The 24321-nt window shown below is 45.3% G+C and overlaps 2 protein-coding genes across 2 annotated transcripts in view; one reads left to right on the forward strand and one right to left on the reverse strand.

Moving 5' to 3' along the window:
- COL9A3 (collagen type IX alpha 3 chain) overlaps positions 1-18513 on the forward strand; it is a 33006-nt gene extending 14493 nt beyond the window's left edge. The window contains exons 12-32 of the mRNA XM_066198972.1: positions 840-893; positions 1352-1405; positions 1531-1584; positions 2331-2384; positions 3258-3311; positions 3739-3792; positions 4080-4133; positions 4699-4752; positions 5481-5525; positions 6446-6499; positions 6862-6915; positions 9003-9056; positions 9963-10034; positions 13009-13044; positions 14341-14385; positions 14613-14645; positions 15028-15174; positions 15515-15569; positions 16260-16442; positions 16714-16791; positions 17501-18513. Of these exons, the coding sequence (XP_066055069.1) occupies positions 840-893; positions 1352-1405; positions 1531-1584; positions 2331-2384; positions 3258-3311; positions 3739-3792; positions 4080-4133; positions 4699-4752; positions 5481-5525; positions 6446-6499; positions 6862-6915; positions 9003-9056; positions 9963-10034; positions 13009-13044; positions 14341-14385; positions 14613-14645; positions 15028-15174; positions 15515-15569; positions 16260-16442; positions 16714-16791; positions 17501-17676 (1464 nt within the window). The 3' untranslated portion in view covers positions 17677-18513. The remainder of the gene's footprint in view (positions 1-839; positions 894-1351; positions 1406-1530; positions 1585-2330; positions 2385-3257; positions 3312-3738; positions 3793-4079; positions 4134-4698; positions 4753-5480; positions 5526-6445; positions 6500-6861; positions 6916-9002; positions 9057-9962; positions 10035-13008; positions 13045-14340; positions 14386-14612; positions 14646-15027; positions 15175-15514; positions 15570-16259; positions 16443-16713; positions 16792-17500) is intronic.
- TCFL5 (transcription factor like 5) lies at positions 18507-24311 on the reverse strand. Its single transcript, XM_066198971.1, is given in 7 exon segments — positions 18507-19528; positions 19531-19618; positions 20256-20397; positions 20816-21056; positions 21761-21920; positions 22489-22675; positions 23357-24311. Coding segments are annotated over 7 exon segments (1581 nt in total). The 5' UTR covers positions 24091-24311; the 3' UTR covers positions 18507-19499.
- Positions 24312-24321: the final 10 nt, after the last annotated feature.

Raw genomic sequence — 24321 nt, forward strand, 5'->3', positions numbered from 1 at the left:
TCTCCTCCTGTCTCCCCTCTATGGTTCACATGAAGTCTTTGCAGTTATGGACTCCAGCAGTGAGACAAAGTAAAAAGTGACTCAAGTTCTTTTAGCAGGATTTAGAAGTTGGCAGTGAGTGGGAGAACTCCTGGGAAATGCTCTCAGTTCCTCCTGAAGTGACCTTTCTCAGGTCTGTTTGGTCTCTGCACTGAGTCATAAATATCATCACAAATACAAAATGTTTAGGGTATAACTGCTCAAAATTCATGGCTCATGAAACCCTGTGAAACTCTCCAATTATGATGCAAATGGTGCACAGGAGCTTTGTTGTGGTGAGGAATAACATCTGCCATGGCTGAAATTAGCCTGGGTCTCCCCCACAATCACAGGAAAAGAGCCAAGACACAAAGTGAATCAGAGCATACATAAAAGCTTTCGGTGGGACATGGATTTCTTTGCAAGCTTGATGATGAAGACATTAAAGATGACTTTAAAAAGGGAGGTTAGAAATGCAGAATGGGGTTCTCAGGAGTGACTCATCCCCATTTTCTGGGGTGATGGGAACTGAATTCTGGTCCCTGATCTGTATTTGAGAGTTGCATCCAGACCATGAGCTTAGTCCAGTGCAAGTCGCTCTGGAAAACCAAATCTGGGTATTTCCTGGAAATACTTCAATTCTGACACTGGTACCTGGATAACCTCCCCCAGGAGGGATCTCCATTCACAGCACGCCTACAGACTGTTTTCCCTGGGAGTCATTTGGGATGTGGGGGTTTAGGTTTCACAGCTGTCTCACCAAAATTAATTTTCAAATAGGACTCTATTGGGACATGAATAATCCTAACTCTTATTTCTAGGGACACACTGGTCACAAAGGGGAGCCTGGTGAAGTAGGAAAACAAGGAGAGAAGGTAAATTTCAACTTTAAAGTAGTGGGGGAGGAATTTTCTCTTTAAAAACACCTTTGAAAAGAAATAAGTGGTTTTTTCAAGGATATAGGGAGGAATGAGGCTGTTGACTGAACAAGGAGCAGATACTTTGGCTGAAGTGCATTGGGTTCCACTGCTCTCCCAGTAGGACCAAGAAAATTCATCTTTCCAAGGATCATCATGTAAAGATCAGTTTGAGTTGACAGCTGTCCTTTGCCATGCAGGGATGTCAGCTCAGGAAAAGCCCTGAATCAATCGCTTGGATAAATTCCTGACTGATCTGGATGTTCTTGCACATAGAAAAAATTGTCTATAAAGTAGTGAAGAGAAATCTGGGAGGGAGAGAGGGAGCTCAAGAAGAAACAAGACAGGGATGTTCCTGGCTGTGTTTGCGGGCTCCTGCTGTCCCTCCTGCTCTCTGACTGATTTTTCTCCTCCAGGGTAACCCTGGCCCTCCCGGCCCCCCAGGAGCTCCCGGCAGTGTCGGCCTGCAGGTAACCCCAGATCCTCCCTTCCCACCCTCCCCATGGCCTGTGCACTGTGGGGCTCAGTGGAGCCATCAGTCACCTCGCTTGCACAAACTGTGATTGAGTTCGAGCTCATTTGTTTCCTTAATTAGGGCCCAAGAGGACTAAGAGGCCTCCCTGGTCCAATGGGTCCAGCTGGCGACAGAGTAAGAAAAAGCTTCTGATTTTTTTCTTTTCCTCTCCACCACCAGTTTGTCTTTTGAGAGGTGCCAGTGGCACTTGTCCTTGCTGAATTCCACTGGGAAACTTGTACAGGCACAAAGTGTGGCTGTTCCCTGCAGCCCCTCCATCAGAGCAACCTCCCTGAGCCAGGAGAATCCACACACCCGAGGGACTGGCAGGGTCAGAGTGCAAGACTGACAATGTTATGGAACCTTCCAAAAAAACACCCAAAAAAACACCCAAAAAAACCAAGAGAGAAACTTTTCATGAACATTTCACTTTCTGTTCTGTCTCTTTACTAGAAAAAGCCAAAGAATCACCTTTGATGGACAGAGGTTGTCAGGACACAAAAAGACTCCTCAGTGAGAACAGGGTTTATCTCCAGCTCATTGAGGGTTTGGACTCTTGTCACAGTCCCTTGACCAGCAGCCCAGAGGCTGAATGGTTTTGAATTGGATGAAGTCATGCATTTATTCAGGAGTAAGAGCCTTAGCAAGATAGCAAGGCCATGAATGGTATCAGTGTATCTGAGGTACAAAGGTGGGGAGATCCAGAGTAAAATCCCGTTGTTCAGAGTGGGGTTTTTTGCATGTCTGTCCTGCAAACCAGCAAGAGATACAGGGTGTCTTTCCAGGGCTTTTGTGTTTTCTCAGGCTGTGGTACAAGGTGGGGATTCTGTTACTTCACCCTCTGCCAAGCCCAGCATCACAATGATGTCTGTTCTCTGCAGGGTGACATTGGATTCAGAGGCCCACCAGGAATCCCAGGACCTCCAGGGAAAGCTGTATGTATCCCAGTCTCTCCGTGGCCCTGCCTTCCACAGCCACAGCCTGGTTTATTCCTCCTTCCTGAGCTCTGCTGCCAGTGAGCAGGAGGCTGTGCTGACCATCTCCATCAGATTCTTCCCCTTGCCCTTTCCCTCCACTTGGAGCAATGTTATTTTACCTGACCCAGACGTCATGATGTCTCTTCTCCCTTTGCCGCGCCTCACACCAGAATAAGTTCACCACATTTCCATTTCTCTCTGTGCTGCCCTTCCTTGAGCACCAGCAGCTGTGGGCAAGCACTGGAGAAGGGAATATCCATTGCTTTTGCAGGAAGAATCAGCCCTGGCGTGAGCTTACATCCCTTGAGCCTGGTCTGTTCCCAGGTGCCCACAGCTCTCAAGGATTTTTGCTCCAAGCAGAAATAGCTGTGTATGGAGGATTCAATTCCCATCCTTCTGCAGAGCTCCCTTCTGCAGCACCACCCTCTGGGGACCCCTCCCAAGTCTTGCAGTTATAGAAGAAATTCACCCAGACTAAATTAAAATGAGGTGCTTTCTCACCAAACCTTTCATTACACCCAGCAGGATCCAGACAGTAAATATGAAAGCTTTTCTCCCACTCTGTTTCTGCTTAAAGAAATTTCTTCATTAAATGAAGGGCAAGATGGTCTCTGCCCTGAGGGATTGCTGGCAGAGTCCCTGCTGCAGAGAGGGTGTCAGGAGTTAGAGTGTAACTGGGAAAGTGTGGCTGAGCTCTGGGGGGACTGTGTGTGCTCACACCTCTGCTGACACCAGCAAACAGCACAAAAACCTCCTCATTTCACCCTCAAAACAACAATCTCTGCCACTGTGTGATGGAGATGCTTAATGGCTTTTCCTCCTCTGTCACAGGGAGACCAAGGGAGCAAAGGACCTCAGGGATTTCGGGGACCCAAAGGTGACACTGTAAGTGCAGTCAAACACCCTCTGCTCCAGTCTGGGATGTGATAGTCCAAAGACTGTTCCCTGGGTTTATTTTGATTTGTGCCCCCTTCATTTGCTTGAAAGGGATGGAAGCATCATCTCAAAAATGGGATGTTTAACTCTTGCTAAAGATGCCTGAGCAATAAGGTGTCCAAGTGCTGCTATAACCTGGAGCACAGGGAGCAGATCTTACATCCCCATCCCTTGAAACGATCAAGAATTTTCCCAGCTGTTGTATCCAGCACTGGGCTGGTTTCCTAGAGTGTCCCAAAACAACCTCCATACTTATGTGGACAGAGGGGACCCAGCTGAAATGAAATGAAATGTCCCTGAAGAATCTGAGTCTTGTCTTTGTTGACTGTTCTTCAGGTTTGCAATGGTTAACCCAGGATTTATTGTTGTTTTCCAGGGTAAACCTGGACCTAAAGGAAACCCAGGGGCTCGTGGACTCATAGGAGAACCTGTAAGTCAACTGAGCAGGATGCAGGTCCTGCTGTTTGTCTTGCTGGCAGATGAGGAGATAAAACACGATAGGAAAAAAGCTGCTGCTTGCCATCTTTGCTGTCAGGCTTCTGCTCTGTGGGTCTCTGGTGAACCCAGCTGGACTAAGCCATGGTTGTACTGCCGTTAATGAAAATCTCCCAGTACAGCTGGAGCTGGACTTGTTGCCAAAAGCTTCTTTGATGGGAATGTATTTTGCAAACCACAGAGCCTCCTCCTGAGCTAAAGGTGTTCTGTCCATGATTGCAGGGGATGCCTGGCAAGGATGGGCGGGATGGAGCTCCTGGACTCGATGGTGAGAAGGTTTGTAAAGTCCTGTTTAAACACTGCAGGGAAGGTTCCTGAGACTGCTGGGAGTGCTGCAAAGCTACTCATGCTCCTCAAGAAGCTTGTCTGGAAAGTTTTCCTTCTCAAAAGTTTTCTAATATTGTCACTAGTGAAGGAGAGGGAGATTCTCCTGTTGGTTAATGCCAAGGGAATTCCCTAAAGAAGGAAGGTGCACATATGCTGTAAGCTCAGCTGTGTCCCTGGATTTAGTGGTTCCTGCTGGCTGACTCCAGGCCTTCAGAGATGCCTTGTCTGAGCTGTTGACAGAGTTGATTTTAACAGCCTGGAGACAAAGTGCTGTCAGGTGCTGGCTGCTTGGATCTTGAGCAGTGCTCCTGCAGGAATATTGAACATACGCTGCCAGGGAAGGTTGGGAAACACCTGGGAGCTCCTGTCCAGTGGTGCTCACTCCTCTAGACACAACAGCTCTTGGTCCTGTGCATACAGGGAGGGAGGAAAGTACAAATGCCTGTTTGGGAATGTGTCCCCTACCTGTGCCAGGCCATTTCCCATTTCCCTACTAACCTCTCCTTATCCACAGGGTGACGCAGCTCCCGTGGGTGCTCCTGGAGAGAAGGGGCCTAATGGACTTCCTGTGAGTATGGAGCAGGCCCTGCCACCTCTGGGGCTTCCAGCAGCTCAGGGTGCCTGCAGAGACCCTTCCCGGGGACAGGGGAGGGTCATCCTGTGGGTTGTTGCACACGGAGCTCTAGTTAAGCCAAGAGGAAATGCACTTTTCCCACCATGCAGACAGGGAAGGAGTGTGCCAGACAGGACTGGAGAACTCCTGGAGCAGCACCACACAGTAATTCCCTGGCTGTTGGCTTCTCTGACTCTTTAAAATCTAAATTCGAGAGGGATTTTCTCTTTCATATCCCACTGATGTGCATCCCTTATGGAGGAAGGTAAGATCTGGGATATAATATCCTGAGCTCTGTCCCTGCCTTACTCCAGTGCTTCTTGGCAAAACGTTTCATCTCTCCAGACTTCCAACAATTTAAAAGGGACAAAGTATTCCTTTCTGCCTGCATTTACAGAATATTTTGAACACCTCTGGAGAAAGGTTTCTGTTATGAAAAATGTTGCTGCTGCTGGTCTATTTGTATATTCCTGCTCTTTGCTCTCATGCCAAGGACTAGTGTCCATGGAGCTGCAAGGGCAGGAAGAGAGACATTGAAGTCATAATTTTCCAGTGAAACCTGCAGAAGTTTAAACCCTCCGTTGCTTCAAGCAAAGGTCACTCCTTGTGTGTCAAATCAGACCAGAATAACTAAATTAATAACTTCACTTCTTCTAACATTGTTTAATATCATTTTTTTTCAGGGTCTGCCTGGAAGAGCAGGTATTAAAGGCTCAAAGGGTGAACCAGTAAGTGAATCTCTCTGATGATGGGGTCTGGTGGGAAAACTGGTCACAGCAAGACTTTTTAGCTTTGGGGGACTGGGAGGACTTACCCCAAAGTGATGGTTTCTTATTTCAGCGGGGGCTGTAGAGCAGGAATTGGGTAAAATAACTGGGCTGGCACCTGGTTCAGTGAAGAGACAGCAGATACACAGGAGAGTCATTAGTGGCTTAGTAAACCTCATCCTTTTGTCAGAGTCCCAGGAGGAGGCTTGATCTTTGGGTATCAAAAGGCTGAGCACCAGCAGGAGCAGAATGAGCTCATCTTGCCTTCTGCAGATTTTCCCTCACCTCAGGAGAAAAACTTCCATGGAGCTTTAGATTGACACCTACCTGTGAGATTAAAGAAAACCTCAGGCAGACAAAGCAGTCCAGCACAAAGCTGTTCTGAGAGGTGTCTTTTTTTTTTTTTTCCCTGTCCCTCTCCTTTATGAATTTTTCCCTCTGCATCATTATTGCTGCTAATCCTCAGGGAGGAGAGCACGCTGCAGGCAGGTGGTGCAGGGGTGAATGTGATGGGATGTCCTGGCATCCCTGTCACACACAGGACATGGGGACACTGCTCTGGAGCTGGCAGCCCTACCTGGTCACTGGTGCCAGGAGAGAGTGTGCAGCTCACCTCTGGTGCTGTGAGTTTTGCCCTAAAACTGTAAAAGTTTTATTATTTTATTATATTTTATATTTTATTTATTTATTTATTATTTTATTTTACTTTATTATGTTATGTTTTTTATTTTATTTTATGTTATTTTATTTTTTTATGTTATTTTATTTTATTTTCCTGCTCCATGTTTTAACTCCCTCCTCCTCCTCTTGTTGCTTCAGGTAGGACAGAAATGACTCCCTGAAGTGATGCTCTAATTGAGTGTTTGCTTTGTGCTCTGCAGGGCAGCCCTGGAGAGATGGGAGAGGCAGGTCCCTCTGGCGAGCCAGGCATCCCTGTAAGTGTCCCACATTTCCATTTAGCATGGAAACTCACTTCTGGTGAGTTTTAAACCAAACTGGGGAGCTGAAGCTCACCTGCTGCTTCCTTGCATAAATAAAGCTTCCAGTGATGCAGCAGCTGCAATCCCATGGGACTGAGCACTCCAGGCATTCCTCACTGGTGTGGAGCTCCCCAGGGAGCACTGAGCTGGCTGGGCAGGGTGCTGGGCAAAACCCACCAGCTGTGGGCTGGCAGATGGGCCAGTAGGGCAGGAGTTTGGGACTGAACAGCCTGGGATCCAGGAATATGTCCCAGTGGGGTGGGAAGGGTGGATTTGTGGCTCCTAAATATCCCGGCTGACTTTGGTGTCCCTGCCAGGGTGATGTTGGCATTCCTGGTGAGAGAGGACTGCCAGGACCCAGAGGAGCAACTGTAAGTACAGAGCTGGCTGTAAACCGGAGAGGTGCCCAAACAGGGTTTGTGTGGGGGGGTCACTCTCTGGCTGCAGTAAAAGGCCACTTTCTCTCTCAGTGGTGTCTCTGGGGAGCTTTGGCAGCAGAGAAATTCCTCCCCCGAGCTAGGTCAGATCCTGTTCTCACTGACAGCTCTGTGCAAATGCCAAGTGAGCCCTCCCATTTCACTTGGCAGAGCAAACTGCAGCTGCCCAGGAGGTTTGTGGAGCTGCCACAGCCTGGCAGGAGAGACTGGACAGTGAGCAAGGCCCCTCGTTACACAGGAATAAGAAGGTTCTGGCCGTGCTGAAGTGAGGCGTTAGTGATGCAGAGCTCCTGGGAAGCTGTGGCAGTGTTTGCCACCAGCACATGACACCTGAAATCCTCCCCAGTCCTGCATGCCTTTCCTTGGAGCAGTGGAGGGGGATTCAACAAAACTGGGAATAACTGCACAGCTCCCTGCTGTGTCCCTGCTCAGTAGCAGAGATGGTAACAAATCATATCAGGAGGGTAAAACCATGATTTTGATCCCACCACTAAAAATGCTGGGGTACCTTTTTCATCTTGTCACTCCCCAGCTAGTGCTGCTGTTGGGGTTGGATCCGATCTCCTAGTGGCTTTGTTGGGGTTTTTTTCTTTTTCTTTTTTTTTTCCCTCCAACCTAATCTCATTTTGAAATCCAGGAGCCTACAGCAAGTCTAATATGATTGCTGGTACGTGCCACTTGGAAGAAATTGAACTGCATGATTTATTGTTTGTGAGCAGCTGCTGCTTAAACTTCCAAGGAGAGGGAAATCAGCTTTAGAAATAAACTGTATTAATAATGTTTGCTTTTATGTCTGCAATTTTTCATCAAAGTGGCTGGCCTCGCAAAAGGTACCACATTATTACAGCCAAAGAGCAAAAGCAGTGGAGCTAATTGTGTTGGTGCAGAGGTTTGACAGGGGTGCAGTTGCAGCTGAACCCATGGTTACGTCCAACCTGGGCTTCTCATTCCTGATTTGTTTTATTAGAATCATAATTTATCAGTTAAGACTGGGCTGTTCCAAGAGAAGTGCAAGATTTTTCCAGTGTTAAGGCTGTTTGGCTCAAAACAATTTGGGATTTTTTTAGCTCTGAGTACCAAGGGTTTCTCAGAACCTGTCAGGTCCCTCCAGCTCCCACCAGCAGCTCAGCAGAGTCATTTTTGATGTAATTTAACTCAACTTTCCTAAACCTTTGTATTTTATAAATTTCAAAGTTCTTTACTGAATTACAAGCAGAAAACAAAGTGGAAACCAGTAACCACAAAAATACCTGAGCAGTTGTTCAGCTTTCTGAGGATGATGCTGCTTTATGTCAGTGACCAGTTTGAGGTTTACTTGTGTCCCTGAATGCTCCACCCAGCAGGGATGGCACTGAAAGGAGCCAAAGCGGCAGCCCTGCCTCACGACAGAAGCTGGCTGAAGGCATCTCTTTCAAGAAGACAGTTTACAAAATGAGATTTAAATGCCTAAATTACTTAGGGTTTGGTTGGTTGGTTGGTTTTTTAAATCCAAGTTCTTTATTGGATATGTGATTTTTCTCAGGAGAAAGCAATAGAGACTCCTAATGGTAATGTTCCTCTCCTGTCTGGTGAGCTCTTAAAAGCCTCTGCCCTGACAGCATAAACTGCTGCCTTTTTGTCCATTGCCGGAACCAAGGATGTCCAAGCCAATGGATGCAATTGCCATTTATCATTTCCAGGGGCCTGCAGCACATGTTTTGCAGCAGTTCCTTGCAATCAGTTAAAAGCAGAATACTGGGATAGCAGACCCCTCTGATGGATGTTTGTCCATGCTCTCTCATGCTGCCACTTTCTGCTGCCCCTGATCTCTACTACTCACGAGCGTGGTATGTTCTCAAGCACCGATTATCCAAACAAGCCTTTCTGTTAATAACAGTGCAATTAACAAAGCTCAGCCGACACCAAACACCAAGGGGCAAAGTGCTGCAGCACAGAAGTGTAGACTCTGCCAGTTTAATGGCACCACTGGCTTACCTGGCCCTAGATTTCCTCCTCACCAAAGCTGATCTCTCTCTTTGCAGGGACCACTGGGCCTCCAAGGCCCCACGGGAGCCCGTGGTGTCCGAGGTTTCCAGGTCAGTGGGGTGAGAGGGGTGATGATGGGCATGGTGTTTTGGCAGGTCAGTGTCACTGCAAACCCCTGGCCCGGCAGTTGGGTGACGGCGGTGAGGGAAAGGAAGCAATGTCCTTCCATCTGCCAGAGCCAGTGTGACGCCTTCCTTACCATGGCAGGAAGAGCACGAGGCCAGATAAGCTGCCTGCTGGAGCAATTCCTGTGTAGTGTTTGTTTGCAAAGGGAGAGGGTGAGTTCTGAGCCTGTTCCCTGGCACAGGGTGCCCAGAGAAGCTGTGGCTGCCCCATCCCTGGAAGTCCAAGGCCGGCTTGGATGGGCTCCTGGCCAGCCTGCTCTGGTGGAAGGTGGCCCAGCCTGTGGCAGGGCGTGGAACACGCTGAGCTTTAAGGTCCCTTCCAACCCAAATTGTTTTATGGTTTTTTTTGACTCTGATCATTGTAAAGAAGCTTCAATTTCTCCTTGATCTGGTCCACCCTCTGTCTGTATTTCTTCAGTCAACTCCTCCTCCCTTTTACTGCACTGGGGTCTCCAATATTTCTCCTTCCCTTCCCCAGGGGTGTGGGACCTTTTCTCTCCACTCCCCACTGGCACTGCCTGAGGGGAGCATCAATGGGTGGGATCACAGATATTGAAGGTTTATTAATTTTAAGAGGTTTATTAATGGAAGACCCAAGCCAAAGGTTGGAGCACCTTGGCACGTGCCTGACCTTGGCTGTGGACCAGGAGAGAAGCCGGAATGAGCTGTACCAGCAAGTGGTACCCAGGTCCTGGGGGAAAAGGGAGAGAGATCATCCAAAAATAACCTTTCTGAACATGTTATGGAGTCTGCTGAACTTGCAGGGTGTTGAAGGGTGCAGGGTTTCTGGCACTGTGAGCTGTAGCTTGGATTTTGTTGTTTTCCCAACAGGGGCCCAAAGGTGCCAGTGGTGAGCCTGGCCTTCCTGGCCCGACTGGGATCCGTGGAGAGACAGGAGACAGGGTAAGGACAAGACACCTGTGGCTAATTCCTGTTTGGATGGGAATTTAGAGCATCATGGGGGCCCAAACCTGGTGTAGCTGATGTGTGTTGGGTGTCCCAGGCCCTCCCTGAGGCTGCCCAAGTCACACTCGTGCATCCTTCCCCTCTGTTCCTGGTTTCTGGTTCACTTCAGAAACTCCCGCTGTTTTCAGACAGGGTGGGTTGTTTAAAAGCAACTTCCAGGCCCTGTCCTAGCCAGAATACAGAGTATTTGGGATTTTTCCCTGTTCCTCACACGGATTCCACCAATGCCTCGCTCCCCAGGAGCACAAGAGAGCTGATCCATGGATTTTTGTTACTCAGATGCTCGATTAGACTCCCTGGGTTTGGTTGGTTTTTTTTAATTACAGTTTTATCAGTGACTTTTCTTTCTGAACAGCAAAACTTCTGGGCATCCCACCTCACAATAAATGTGACTTTTTATTTGAGTTCTTTCTCATTTGAGAGAAGCCATCAGGGCAAAGTGAACAGCATTTGTTGGGAGCTTGCAGGAGAACAGGAGCCATGTGTTCACCAGCTCACTCCTCCCCAGCTTTAAGGTGAAAGGTTTTTTGAAAAAAAAAAAAAAAAAAAAAGAAAAAAAAGCTTTAAGTTGCTTTCTGTGTAAGCAACTGCAGCAGCACCACAGGGGTCCCACAATGGCCCTTCTGTGCTGGCTCCAGGCAGGTTTAAAAAAACCTTTTGGAGTGGCTGTGAGCTGGAAGTGTGAAACAGGAGCGTTATTGTGGAGCTGTGGGGCTCTTGACTGCATTCAGGGCTTTGCTGTGGTGAAAAATGTACATCCAGAGGGGAAGAGGCCCCTGCATGAAGCGCCCAGGGAGCTGCTCCAAGCAGAGGGAGGGAAAACGTTGTGCTTAAAGCAATAAAAAATAATCTAGGTTTTATTTCTGGCTCTGAAGTTCAGTGTAGTTACTCTAAGATGTGATTGTTGGTTGCTCAGAATGAGAGGAAACGGCTTCAAGCTTCACCAGGGGAGGTTTAGATTAGATATTAGGAATTTTTTTTTTTTCCCAGAAAGGGTTGTAAAGCATTGGAACAGGCTGCCCATGGAAGTGGTGGAGTCACCATCCCTGCAAGTGTTCAAACAAGGTGTGGATGTGGCCCTTGAGGACATGGTTTAGTGGTGACCATGGTGGTGGTGCTGGGTTGACCCAAAACCCTCAGGTTGTGTTTTTATAGCCTGAACAAGCAGCCTGTGCTGCTGGGGACACACAAAGGACCCAGAGACCTGCCCTGGGCTGGCTTTACTGCGGCTCCTGATGTGGATAAAGAGGAGAACTGCACACAGCATCCATGCAATTACCCCACCCCAGCTGCAGCCAACTCATCAAACTCTCCTGAAATCAATTGAGACTTCTCTGTGAAAAAAGAAAAATCCCCTCATGCCCGAGCTAACTGAGTACTCACAGGCTTTTCACAGTCCTTGGGCTGACTGTGATCAGGAATATAAACCAGCATTTCAGTAAATGTGTTTGCTGGCATGAAAAATATGAGTGGTTGAGTGCATTTGACTGTAAGATACAAAATGGCTTTGAGATAAAATACATCAACCATCTCCTGGAGTGGGATATGGGGAGGGGAAGGGTTTGGCTGTTGTTGCTGAGGCAGCAACAGGCAAATATTTTTCCTAAGGATTTTTATTATGATTAAATTCCTGAGGATTCTGGATGCCAGCAGCCACCTGGTGCATTGCCTCCCTCCCTCCTGGAGCACTAAATGCTTGGCCAAAACCATGAGTGTTGTTTAACTGGTCAGATGAAACGTGTGAAGACATGGGGCTGGCAGTCCTGAACTCCTCCTTCCTGCTGTTAGGAATTACCACTGCAGTGAATTCGAGTTTTGAATGCAAATCCTCCGGGCTAAGCTTGTCTTTAAGGGAATGTTCCTTGCAGGGCTTGGTCTTTGGTGACTGAACTGTGTTTTATTGCCTTAAACTTTCATGGAGCCTTGAGACCCTGTGAAGTCAGAGATATAAAATTTAGATGAAAGTGTTCAGAAAGGAATATAATGCTTTTGCCATCAGCAAACATAAAATGAGTGTTATAAACAGTTGTAGCCACTCTTTCATTTCTACATTCCATTCTCTGTTTTTCTGAGTTATTTTTATTAATAGAAATCCCCCCTCTTTTTAACTTAGCTCTCGAATTGAGCAAAATGAAATGTCCTTGTGTGTGTTTGTCCTCCTCGAAGATTCTGTTCTGCTGAGCCCTCTCTAGATCCAGTTAATAAAAACAAGATCAGTTTGCAGATGCCAGATTGATGAGTGTGCTGTAGAAATCCTTCTTGAAGGGTAAAACGGCTGAACTTCACATGTAGATTTTGCAGTAGAGGAAAAAAAAAATCTGAGGTTCTCCCGAAATCCTTCTTGGCTCTGCTCTATGGAGCAGAAAAATCATAAACAGGGCTGAAAATGTCTCATGTCCTCTCTGTGAATGTCAGGTAGATAAAGATGGAAGGATTTCTCAAATTGCCTGGATTATTCCTGGGGTGATAATCAGTTCAATATCTAAATATATTTTATTCCTATGGCCATGTTGTTCCATGAATCTTTAAATCAGGAGCACCTAATTCTAAATCCTAGGAAAACTGACAGCCTCCTAAGGCCTTGAAAAAACATCTTGGCTTTTTGCCCTTGTGGTATGAAAATATTCTTGTCTGTTTTATACCACGAGTAAATCCAAGCTCCTCCTGACATCACAGGCTGAGAAATTGTCCCACAACACAAACCAGGGACTGTGGAGAGTGTCACAGAGCTAGCAGGGGTGCTTAAATCCCTTCATATTTCTAGGAAGTGTCAATGAGATTTGTACCCTCTTGCTTGGCAGCTGAGAGACTGATTCTGACCCCTTGCTGAGCGAGTGTCTGACCACACCAGGAATTCACAGGGAAGGAACAGTTTGAGCTCATTTTCCTTCCTTCTCTTACTTATTTTCAGGGTCCTGTTGGTGCTCCTGGTCCCAAGGGGAACCAGGTAAGTGATAACTTTCATGTCATTGTCAGCAGAGGCATTTAAACCAAACCTCAGGCACCGCCTTTGACAGCACAAACAGATTTCTCTTCCACAAATGAAAATATTCTGCAGCAGAAACCAAAACCCTCTTTGATCCCATTTCCCCTGCATTGGCACAGATGTTCTCTGTTCTAATGGAGGCTCATGAAAATGCTGTGATACAAACACCAGGCCCTTGCTGTGTGTTTTGTGGCCACAGGGATCTGTGCAGGAGCTCCTCACATCAAATTCCTCCCGAGTGAAGTTTAGAAGTGCAGCTTTTCCTCAACTTCATGTGCCTCATGAAGGATATTTCACCCTAACCTCCAAGCTTGGCACACTGATGAACTAGTTTAATCTTATACTTTTTGCTGCTCAACTTCCACGCTTGGTTTAATCTCAGCACTGAGCTTTTGGGCCAGTTTTCATCAAATATATGGCTTTCATTAATGCATGACTGTGTCCTTGCAGAAAGCAAGGCTTTCCTAGCAAGTCTTGCTGGTTTGGTTTACCAGTGCCAATGTGGTCTCTGTTTTGCTGCTAAGGGGAAAGACCAACCTGATCTCTGTTTGTCTTGGGATAACTTCCTCTGGAAAGCTGTGGAGTCACCCTGACAATGCTCATTATCTGCTCTAATACTAGAGCTCTGTGCTGAGCCAGCTGTGCCTTGGGCAGGGATTGCAGGGATTTGCCACGCTCAGGCTGCTGCTGGCTGGAGGTGAGCAGTAAAGGGATGTTCCTTGACCCGGCCTGGACAGTGGATGCCACCAGAGCTTCAGCCACTCTTGCATTCCTGTCCCCAGGAGTGGAGAGGGATGTTCCTCACCAAGAGATCACTGCAGTTTGAGGGTGGGATGAAGCTATTCTGCTCAGGAGGCCATGAGGGACACTCAACATTTGCCTGTGGCCACAAACCCATGTTTTCTGTGAGACAGACATGAAATTTAGGTTCCCTTCTTGAGGAATGCCAATGCCAGCCTGCGGATGTCCTTCATGGCCAACCCATCACGGTTCTCACCTGTGTGAATTCAGCCTTTCGTCCGGGTCCCAGCTTGGTGCAAAGGGCACCCAGTCCTCCTGCCAGCTGCCTTGTGCCACACGTGCCCTCATCAGCAGGGGAGCAGCCGCTGTGGAGATCAGCTTTGGGAAGAGAGAGCTTCCTCCTGCTGTGGCAGCTGTGGCTGCTGAGAGCCCCCACCTCCCTCAGGTTATCCAGCCTCAGGGTGATCCTTGCTGCCAGCAGCAGGGGCACTGTTAACTCTGGTCTCTCTCTCTCAGGGCTTTGCTGGAGCAGATGGCCTCCCAGGTGACAAAGGAGAGCTGGTAGGTGTCCTTAAATTCAGTAGAGCTGACTTCTCAAATAAAAGATGAGTCCAGAAAGCCATGGATCACTGCGGTCAGTCAGAATAAATCACCCAAGGTCTCCAACCCTGCTGTGAAAAGAAGGCAACCCAAGCCTTGCACCCGTCACAGCAACTTGGGAGATTTGGCTTCAGATATGCTTTTTCTGCATGAATCATTCTTTCTTATTTCCCTTTTCTTTCTTACAGGGTCCCTTTGGACCCCCTGGCCAAAAAGGAGAGGTAAGTGTCACACACTGGGGGCTCATGCCCCAAAGGATTTAGGAGTAACCTTGACCATTGCGTATTTATAGCTATAAAATAAACTCTGCTCTGGTGTAATTCCCTGGAAGCAGGCTTTCCTCACAATCATGCTATAAAATCTGTGAGAAAAACGGGAGCTTGTGACATTTAAACTATCGAAATCTGATAATTTTGCTGCAGCAAGGATTCCTCTTATCATGATCTATGTTTGCAAAAACACCTCTAGGATGCAAGAAATGTATCTGATCATCCAGGTCAGTTCAGGACACCTGAAGAAAGCCTTAACTAACTCCCAATAGAAAAGAATGGACCATGACTTCCATTTTAAGTGCTTTTGGTCTTTTTTTCTTCTTCACTGCAGCCAGGAAAAAGAGGAGAACTTGGTCCAAAAGGTGTCCAAGGACCTAACGGGACAGCTGGAGCTCCAGGGATCCCAGGACATCCAGGACCCATGGGGCACCAGGGGGAGAGGGGTGTCCCTGGCATCACAGGAAAACCTGGACCCCCTGTAAGTATCTGCTGCCTCTGCAGCACAGTCAGGGAGCCTGTGAAATGAATAAAAATGGATTGTGGGGATTGGATGTATCCAGAAAATAAGGCCAAACCCAGATTAAACCCCAGATTAAATATCTGGCCTAACATTAAAATTAATCTCTGCCATTTGTACAGCAGAGTTCTGAAGGGAAGCTGCCACCTTTTGAAGAGGGGAAAGAACCCTCTGCTCTCCATGCAGGACTCTGTGCTGCTTCCTGAGCTCCTGAAAATGTGTTTTGTGTCCTGCAGCTTCTGCCAGGGCTGGGTATTGATAAGGAGGTTTCTACAAGGATAAATTCTTCTGTTAACTGCAGGGCAAAGAGGCCAGTGAACAACATATCAGAGAACTCTGTGGGGAAATAATAAATGGTGAGTATTACTGAGAGAAAACTGACTTTAATTACCAGCTTAGTAGATCCTGAACATAAAATGGATTCTGAGATTTGTTAATTTTCTGTCTTCATATGGAAAAAAAAATACATTGACCCCTTAGTGTAAGGAAATTATTCAGGAGGTCACCTTGTTGGGGATGTCTTCTGGTGTTCTAAAATTAGTATTTTTAAATGATTCATCATGGCAATGGTCAAAATGCACTGAAAGCAGCTTTGGCACTTTGTTGTGTGTTGTGTGAGACCTCCTGCCCTAACCTGTGTCATTCTGAACTTCACTCTCCTCAGTGCACCTCTTTTCCTTGGAGCAGGTCCTCAGGGAGTGTCCTTCTTTCTTCAAAGTGACTGTTTTGCTTTTGGAGGTTACATTCCCTGTTTGGGATAAGGTTAAACTCTGAAAGTTTGCTTCAGGAAACTTGTTTTAAGTGTCATTTGTTAGAATATTTGACATCTTTTAAAGAGGTTTTAGAGACAGGAATAATCAACTCTGCAGATTTATGATTAGAATCTCCATCTGAGGAAATGTAAAAAAAAAAATAAATAAAAAAAATCTTCAGGTAAGCTGAAAGGACAGATTCAATGTTTCCTTCAGCCAGGAGCAGTGGCAGGAAGTTCTGCCCAAAGAAAGAGTGGAAATTTTGGAGATGCAGTGTTTGATTGTGTTTTTCAGAGCAAATTGCACAGCTGGCTGCTAACCTGAGGAAGCCTTTGGCTCCTGGGATGACGGGACGGCCTGGCCCAGCCGGGCCCCCGGGTCCCCCTGGGACCACGGGAAGTGTTGGGCATCCTGGTCCTCGTGGCCCCCCTGGATACAGAGGGCCAACAGGAGAGCTCGGTGATCCTGGACCCAGAGGCAAGTTAAGACTGAAACAAACAGACAAAAAAATTTCTTCTCTTTTATTCCCACTGAAATGATTGGTGAATTTGCACTGGGTTCAGCACTGGGGAGATCAGAACTCCTGGGTGGGGATCCAGGTGGAGTGCTGCATCTTGAGGGGTGCCACGTAAGCAGAGATCTCTGTCACGTCCAGAGGATTTGTAGCTTCTCTTGTTCTCTCCCCTCCCTGCTGGTGGCTCCAGCTGCAGAGCTCAGCTCACTGTGGGAATTGTGTTTGTGATTCAAGGTGAGGCTGGTGAGAAGGGAGATAAAGGACCTGTTGGCCAAGGCATCGATGGGCCGGATGGTGACCAAGGGCTGCAGGGTAAGCGTGGGGAAGGGGTTTAATGCTCCTTCACTGAAGGGAGGGCTGAGGAGGGACAGCTCTGCATGTTGATGGCAATACATTGTCATCACTAATTTAAAGGTGACAACTCTGAGGCTCTCCAGATCGTGGGAAAGGATGGTGCCTGCTTCCTGATGATTCCTTTATTAAAAGATTCAAGATTAATTGATGGAAATTAATTAATTAATATCTATTAGAAACTTGGAAGAATATTCTTTATTTTACTCACCTGTTAAAGCAGCTTTTCTAATTGGGATTACACCTGTACAACGAATAAACTGCAGGCACTACAAGCAGGCTCTCCATTCACAGAATTTCATAAAGCAAAAATATTTACAACCATGTTATCTTGAATTCTGCCACAAAATTTGTACCATGAAATTCTATAATATTTATACCCTGTTGTCTCAGAATCTTCCATAAAATAATTGCATTAATCCATGTTAATAAACTGTGAGCTCACACAGCCAAAACATCCCTTGACCAAATTAGGGATAAAAAAATCCGAAGCACATCCTCCAGATTCAGGGTAAATTTATTGAAAACACCTTGTACTCAACAGGCCATAACAAGTGTGATGTACAGACACTCAAAGTATATTAAGATGTCTAAAAGCAACACCGATAGACAGATATTAAAAAAGAAGAGATGGAAACATTTCATGTATCTTTTCCCCTCTCTTGTTTAGGACCACCTGGTGTGCCTGGAATTACAAAGAACGGCCGTGATGGTGCTCAGGGTGAACCCGGGCTGCCAGGGGATCCTGGGACTCCTGGGACTGTTGGGGCTCAGGGAACTCCAGGAATATGTGACACGTCGGCCTGCATGGGAGCTGTTGCAGCATCAACTTCCAAAAAATCATAAACCAACTGTACAAGAAGTGAAGAAGTGACTGAATATTTAAATAAACAGTGCATTGTAAGAAAACAGAATCCTTCTAGTGCTAAAAGGACAGATGCTCCTTCTATCCTATTAAGTGGAGACTTTGACACAGTTCTATGAAAAAGAAAGCATCAGATGAAAACTTTTAATTAAAAGATGCTTTATGACTATCTTTTCCTCCCCCCAGTTATTTTCCAGAATTTTTTACTGCTAAACAACCTCACCTCTCCTTCCTCCCTTTGCTCAAGAGACCTACGAGAGGAAGCATTGCTCCTTTTTACCATCACCCCCCATGTACTAAAGATCACAACTTTTTGCTAAGAAAGTTTGAGCCTTGTCCAATGAATTCCTTGGTGCTGCTCCCACTGACTTCAGTCCTGCAGGTTTGTGCACTCAGACATGTTGTTAAGGCACTCAGGCACCAAGCTGCCTCTTCCATCAGTGGAGACCAGGCATTTCAATTTCCTGTATTTTAACATCTGAATCTTCTGGCCAAAGGAATGACCATTGTTAGTCTGTGCTGCCAGTTAGAAGTTTTCAGATTGCACCTCAAATATTTGCCAAGACTAGTAAACAGTAAACCTCTTGCAAGCAAATTCTGCAAAAGGAGTAATGTAAATATTTTAATTTCCAGGGAAGAATTTTTCTATATTTCCATATGATAACGAAGGAAATGAAGTAACAGAATTTTCATGACCTCTACTTTCAGCTGTTTGCACAGTAATTGTGATGGAACCCCACCTAACAAAGGATGCTTTTTAAAGTCCAGCCAAAACCACCTGTATGAACTGTTGTAAAAATAAAAGGAGATTTTTTTTTAACCTTTTCTTTGTGATGTTGTAAGTGTCATTGTGCAAATCAAATTAACTTGGCTAAACTCCCTTTTCCAGAACTGGTTTTACTAGGATTGTTTGGACATAAATTGCTGCACAATTGTTCTTATCCGTGATTTAAAACAGTATTAATTTTGGTAGAACTTTTTATACATTAAAACTTGCTACCATCATCTATTTTAAAAAAAAATTAATAAAACCACTCTCAGCTCACACACAGTTCTATTTCTGTCCTAAATGCTAAAGCCTATGAACAAAGCATCATATTTATCTTTAAATATAAAAATAGTTTGTGCATTTAAATATCTACTGTTTAAAATATGCCACTTTTGGTCTACAGTAACAACACAAGAACCTGTTGGACAGTTGTATGGCAGATATTAAAAATAATACTAAATTTAAAAATGCCAACACCATAGCAGTACTCTTTGGAGCTAATTATGTTAAATATGTATGCAAATGCAAAATTCATAATACACACAGTTTAGAAACTATGCACTTATCCAAATAACCAATACCATATTTACATTTGAAATGGAAAAATGGGCATTATATGGCAACTTAAGTTTCTTTTCACACTGGAAGCATGAATTTGTATCTAGGCATTAAAGCAACAGGCAGATGGATGTTCTATATCTCTCCCAATCTGTACTGCATTGTCTTTTAAAAAGAAAGTAAAAGCAAATGACTGAACAGACCCCGAAGCAGAATGACAAGTGGATTTTGTATAACTAAAGGATTAAAATACTTAGTCGTGACATTTTCTTACAGCTTCTGGCCCCAAAGTCCCTTGAACTGATTTCCATTGCTGGTAGTTAACTTCCATTTCCATTTGCAATAAAGAATGTTTCCTTTAAATTTCTATTTATATATATATATTTACAAGTTACACTTTCAAATTCCTATTCAGCATGTAAATGCAAAGAAAAAAGCACAGTTTGGACTACTGTCACACAATTCAGGGTGGGCAGGTCAGGCTATTTGGTCTCCATAGCCGTGCAGTTTTCCTGTGCTGGACACATTACACACGAGTCTGGTCTTCCAATTTTTAATCTCCTGCCTGTTTTACCACAGAACACATTCTCAAATTCCTAAAAAAAAAATTAAAAAAAATACAAAAGATAAATGTTATATTTCATGTAGATGTTCACTTGAGATGGATGCTTTTGTTTCATTAGTGCCTTCATTAGGAAGGAAGAGGGGCCATACCTATATCGAGACCAGCGGGTTTTCCAACACACACCCTCCTAAAATTCTTGGCAGAACCACAATTACTCTGGAGCTGCAACTACTGCTGAGGGCATGTAACCCTTTAACTCTGCCCACCCACTCAATACAGTGTGGACATGTAGCTGTGATCCCCCCCTGACCTAACTAGAAACCTGTGAAAGTGTGAAAGAGGGAGAAAACAGAGAAAATGAAGGAGGGGAGGAATGATTGAAGACAACCTTAATTTTATATTGTTGCCCAAATAGGATCATGCTCAGGAATTGGGTAACTAAAGAAAAATATTTTAAAATCTGATTTGGAAACAATGACTGAGGAGAGCCTGTCATTTCTCACTAGTGAACTCAAACAGCTGAAAGAAATAAAAAATAAGGTTCAAGGATATGGTGGGTCCTTCACAAACAGCATCAAGCAGAAACTTTGCACCTCAGTTATACTTTATGACAGCTTCAAAACATTTCCCATTTTTACCAAGACCGAAAATGAAATGAGATTTCAAACCTGCTTCAGGGAGTCGCCGTGCCTTTCCTGAATGTACTTGAGGAATGCAGTCGTCCACTGCAAAGTTGTTGCCTTGTCAGTGTCAACTGTGCAGAAGGGAACGAGGAGATTGAGCTCGTCACAACAAACCCGGATCCTGCGCCTGCAGGCAAACACCCAAAATCATCAACCACGGGCCAGAGGGAAGGGAAAAATACAGAAAACAGGAAGACTACTCATATGTGCTACCAGCCAGGGACTCTGGGGACTGCTTTGTGTTTGCTACAAGCTTTGTGTATTAGTTTTGTTACACACAAGTCACCTTATCTTTACAGAATGGGTGAAATGTTTTGAAATCTCATTTTGTTTGTTTACAGAGTAAAAACGCAAAGACAACCACAATGAAACGGAGATTTTTCTATTTCCTCTAACAAACACCAAACCCTCACCTCCTGCACTGCTTTTTCTTGGAGCTAACACAAAATACGTCAAGTTTCCATTTCCCCTGGATAATCAGAGTATTGTAGTACCACTATTTTAGGCTTCAAGAGGTGTTTGATGGCCCCTGCTCCCAGAATTACCTCCTGTCTCTCTCCAGGCGGTTGTGCCTTTCCCTTCTCTGGGCGCTTCCATCCTGGGAGCCACTTTGTACCTGCACACTGGAGCTGGACTGTGCTGACTGCCAGGGGCCCTGGGCAGCTGCAGTGCTCTGGTTGTTGTCCCAGGTGTTCCGGATCTCACCGAGAGGTTTGCGATCCATGTTTGGATCCAACAGATTTATTCGGCTGCAACTTCTGTTTATGGCTTGCTTGCATAAGGTGTCTTGTTGGAAAAATAAAAGATGAAAAGAATTACCTTTTTATTACTCTCCCACTAAACTGAAAATAGTGATCATGGAAAGTTTTTTTGGTGCTTTATTTATGGGGAGCAATCTTGGAAGCTTTACTGCCAGCCTACATTGATTCTTAGAGCAAGACCTGCAGAAGACCTAAGGCACCGTTTGCTATTCCAAAATCCACACAGCTTCTGTTTTCTCAGAGATCCCACTGAGATTGTGCCTGCCCTGGGTGAGCACTTGAGGCAGCCCTTAAAATGTTCTACAATTTGATACTGACTGGGTCTGCTGGATCAGCTTTGGGGTCAAAATGTACCCCTCTGCCATGGGGTTTGGTCAAAGGCTGCACTCAGTGATCTCGGAGGTCTTTCCCAACCTTTATGGTTCTATGATTCAAAAGAAACCAGCTGCTGACCCAAGGCCCAGATTTTCAAAGGTACTTTGTAACCTCAAGTCTCCTCATTTCAAGCCAGAAGTGCTAAACAATTTTGAAAGTATAGTTACTCATAGGTGGTGAACTTTCTTGGAGAAATCTAGCCCCATGTTGCCCATTGAGCATCTCTGATATAAAAACATCACCTCCCACATTCATTAAAATCATATTAATTCCAGAAACGACACATATTCAGAAAAAAAAAATTAGATTTGAAGACCAAGAGAAAATGAAGTGAAAAGAAGATAAACGGTTTACCTCCAACTTTAATCCAAACTTCCTCAGGCAAAGCTTTATTTATAGCACCTACTGTCTGTTTTGTGGATTCAACTTCCTGATAGAGAAAAGAGAATGTCTTGGGTATCCCAAGGTCTTGATGTTTGGCAGCTTCCAAAATAGTGCAAGATGTTCCACAGGTCTGTGAAAACAAAAAGGAAATTCCTTCAGGACAATATACATTAAAACAAAATAGACAAAACAAAATTTTGATATCTCTCTGTTAGCTTCTTAAATTACTTCTTCAGGCAGAATAAATCCCAAATACACACAACCACGAGGCTTTGACAGAGTGATGAGTTTTGGGGACACCTCTGATATTTCTCAGTGTCACGGTAACACTTTTGCTTCAGAGGTTACTGCAAGTTGTGGAGGGGGAAATGCCTTTATCATCAAAATGAATTGGAAAGAAAGGAACTACAGAAAATGGTCTCCTTCTTGTCTTGCACAGATGAGACTGATGATAAACTGATAAACTCTAGAAAAAAAAAAAGAAATCTGATGGCCTACTGCTCATTACTGGGACACACATAATTACAAATGCCACAAAAGAGACTTGATTGTCTTAAAGATTGATAAATCGTATTACAGATCACTCTGATCATCCCTATTCAAACCCAGCCAGCCACAGACTACCACAAACCTTCAGAATTCTACCACATCCAGGGAGTAAACACTATCAGCATTGGAACTTGGCAGAGGAGAGTTACCTGTGCTTGGGAAGGATTAGCACTTCCAGCTGCAGAACATGCATTCATGGTAAAGAACGGGTAAGTAAATGGTAAGGAATGTGTGGCAGGTGCAGCCTTGTTTTTCCCTGGTGCAGCAGACCTGTTCCCTTGCTGGTGAAGAGGAACACCCACCGCTTCTGAGGGCTGGTGCATCAATGTCACTAAACTTCAAACAAAAACAAACAAACACAGAAAACATACCAGGCTGACTGCTTGGAAATGAGTGCAGAAATAAAGTACAGCTACAAATATTCTAGAAACTATCACCAAGAAACCACTTTCATTTACTGCAAATAGAAATCACAGTTATTGCCCACTTCAGAGGCCAAATAAAAGAAAAATCAGTCAAGGAGGTATTTTATTCAGTGCAGTAACAAGGTGCTTCACACCTCAATAAAACATTTTGTCAGCACACTAAGATAGGTACAGGGTTAGGTTGTAAAACAATATTTTTGCTCTAGGTTTCCCCCCATAGTCAGGCCTCCACATTATAACCCAAATCTATTATTATTATTACGCTGATCAAAAATCTGCTTTGCTTTTAGCAAGCTGCATATTAAGACTAGGTAATGTTCTCTCGCCTTTATTTACAGTACATGTTATCAAGAATAAAGTTGTAAATTAATAATTTTGGAACTCCATGCGGTACCATTTATGCAATAAACAGAGGGGTTTAAGCTGAGCTCACTGGAGTCGCAGCCACGTTTGATGGCACAGTTTAACAAAGCCCAACCCATCCTTCTCATACATTAAAACAAGCACTATTCTTAGGCTTCACTTAGCAAATCACTTTTGAACTACATGATACATAGTTTAACAACATAAACTAAAAGTAATTGCAACACACTTGTTAAGAGTTACTCCAGATTCTTGGGGTTCTTGACATCTGGGGTTTTCTGTCGGGCTGCTGTTGAATCTGTCTTCCAACCGAGCTCTGACTGCAGGTTTAGATCTAACCTCTGGTGCCAGTGCCGAATTTTCAACAAATACGTTTTCCTTATTCTCCCCCAAGAAATTTTCACCCTGTTTAGCTTTTGCTACACTGCATCCCGAGACTTCTACAGAGCTACTACTGCTGGGCGCTTTCTCTCTTTGGTTCCCAGGGAGGTTGGACTCGCTAAGTAACATCATCCTGAGCTCCTGCAAGTCAGCGTAGCCCAGGTGTGGGTTAGAACTCGGCCAGTAGCTGTCACAGGGCAACCCAGACTGACAGGTCACTGGGCAGACCGACTGGTTCCCAGAGCTGTCGGACGAGCCCCTGTCCTGACTGGTGCTGGGGGAGGGCTGCTGCAGAGGCGGGGCTGCAGGGGAGGCAGGCGAGGAGAAAGCGCTGAGCTTGGCTTCCACTTCACCTTCGCTACTCTGCGCCTCCGTGTGTGAGCAAAGTATCTGCTGCAGCTGGGTGTACTCAATGTCCATCATCTCCACCAGGCTGGCCTCGGGGGTGGCGAAGCCAAGGGTTTGCTCACCAAAGGAACTGTCACTTGAGCCTCCAGGTCCGACAGCAACGGGAGCGGGGTCAGGAACACTAGCTGGGCTCTGAGGAATGGTCTGAGGCTCCTCGGGGGCTGATCCTGACATAGCTACAGCAAACCTTATCAGTTACCAATGTCCCTCTCAAAGGAAAACCATAGAACCTTCAACAATTGTCAGTACTATCCATTAAAAAAAAAACAAAAACAAAAAAACCCCAAACAAACAAAAAAACCACCCCAAAGGCAGAAAATAATTGCACTTAACACTGATTGGCGAGGGAACAGAGTGGGGACCAAGCTGCCGCTGGCGGGGTACCTGACACCCTGACCATGTCTC

This window comes from Chamaea fasciata, unplaced genomic scaffold (genome assembly GCF_029207755.1).
Source record: "Chamaea fasciata isolate MVZ Bird 193981 ecotype frontalis unplaced genomic scaffold, bChaFas1.0.hap1 SCAF_17, whole genome shotgun sequence".
Classification (NCBI taxonomy): Eukaryota; Metazoa; Chordata; class Aves; order Passeriformes; family Sylviidae; genus Chamaea; species Chamaea fasciata.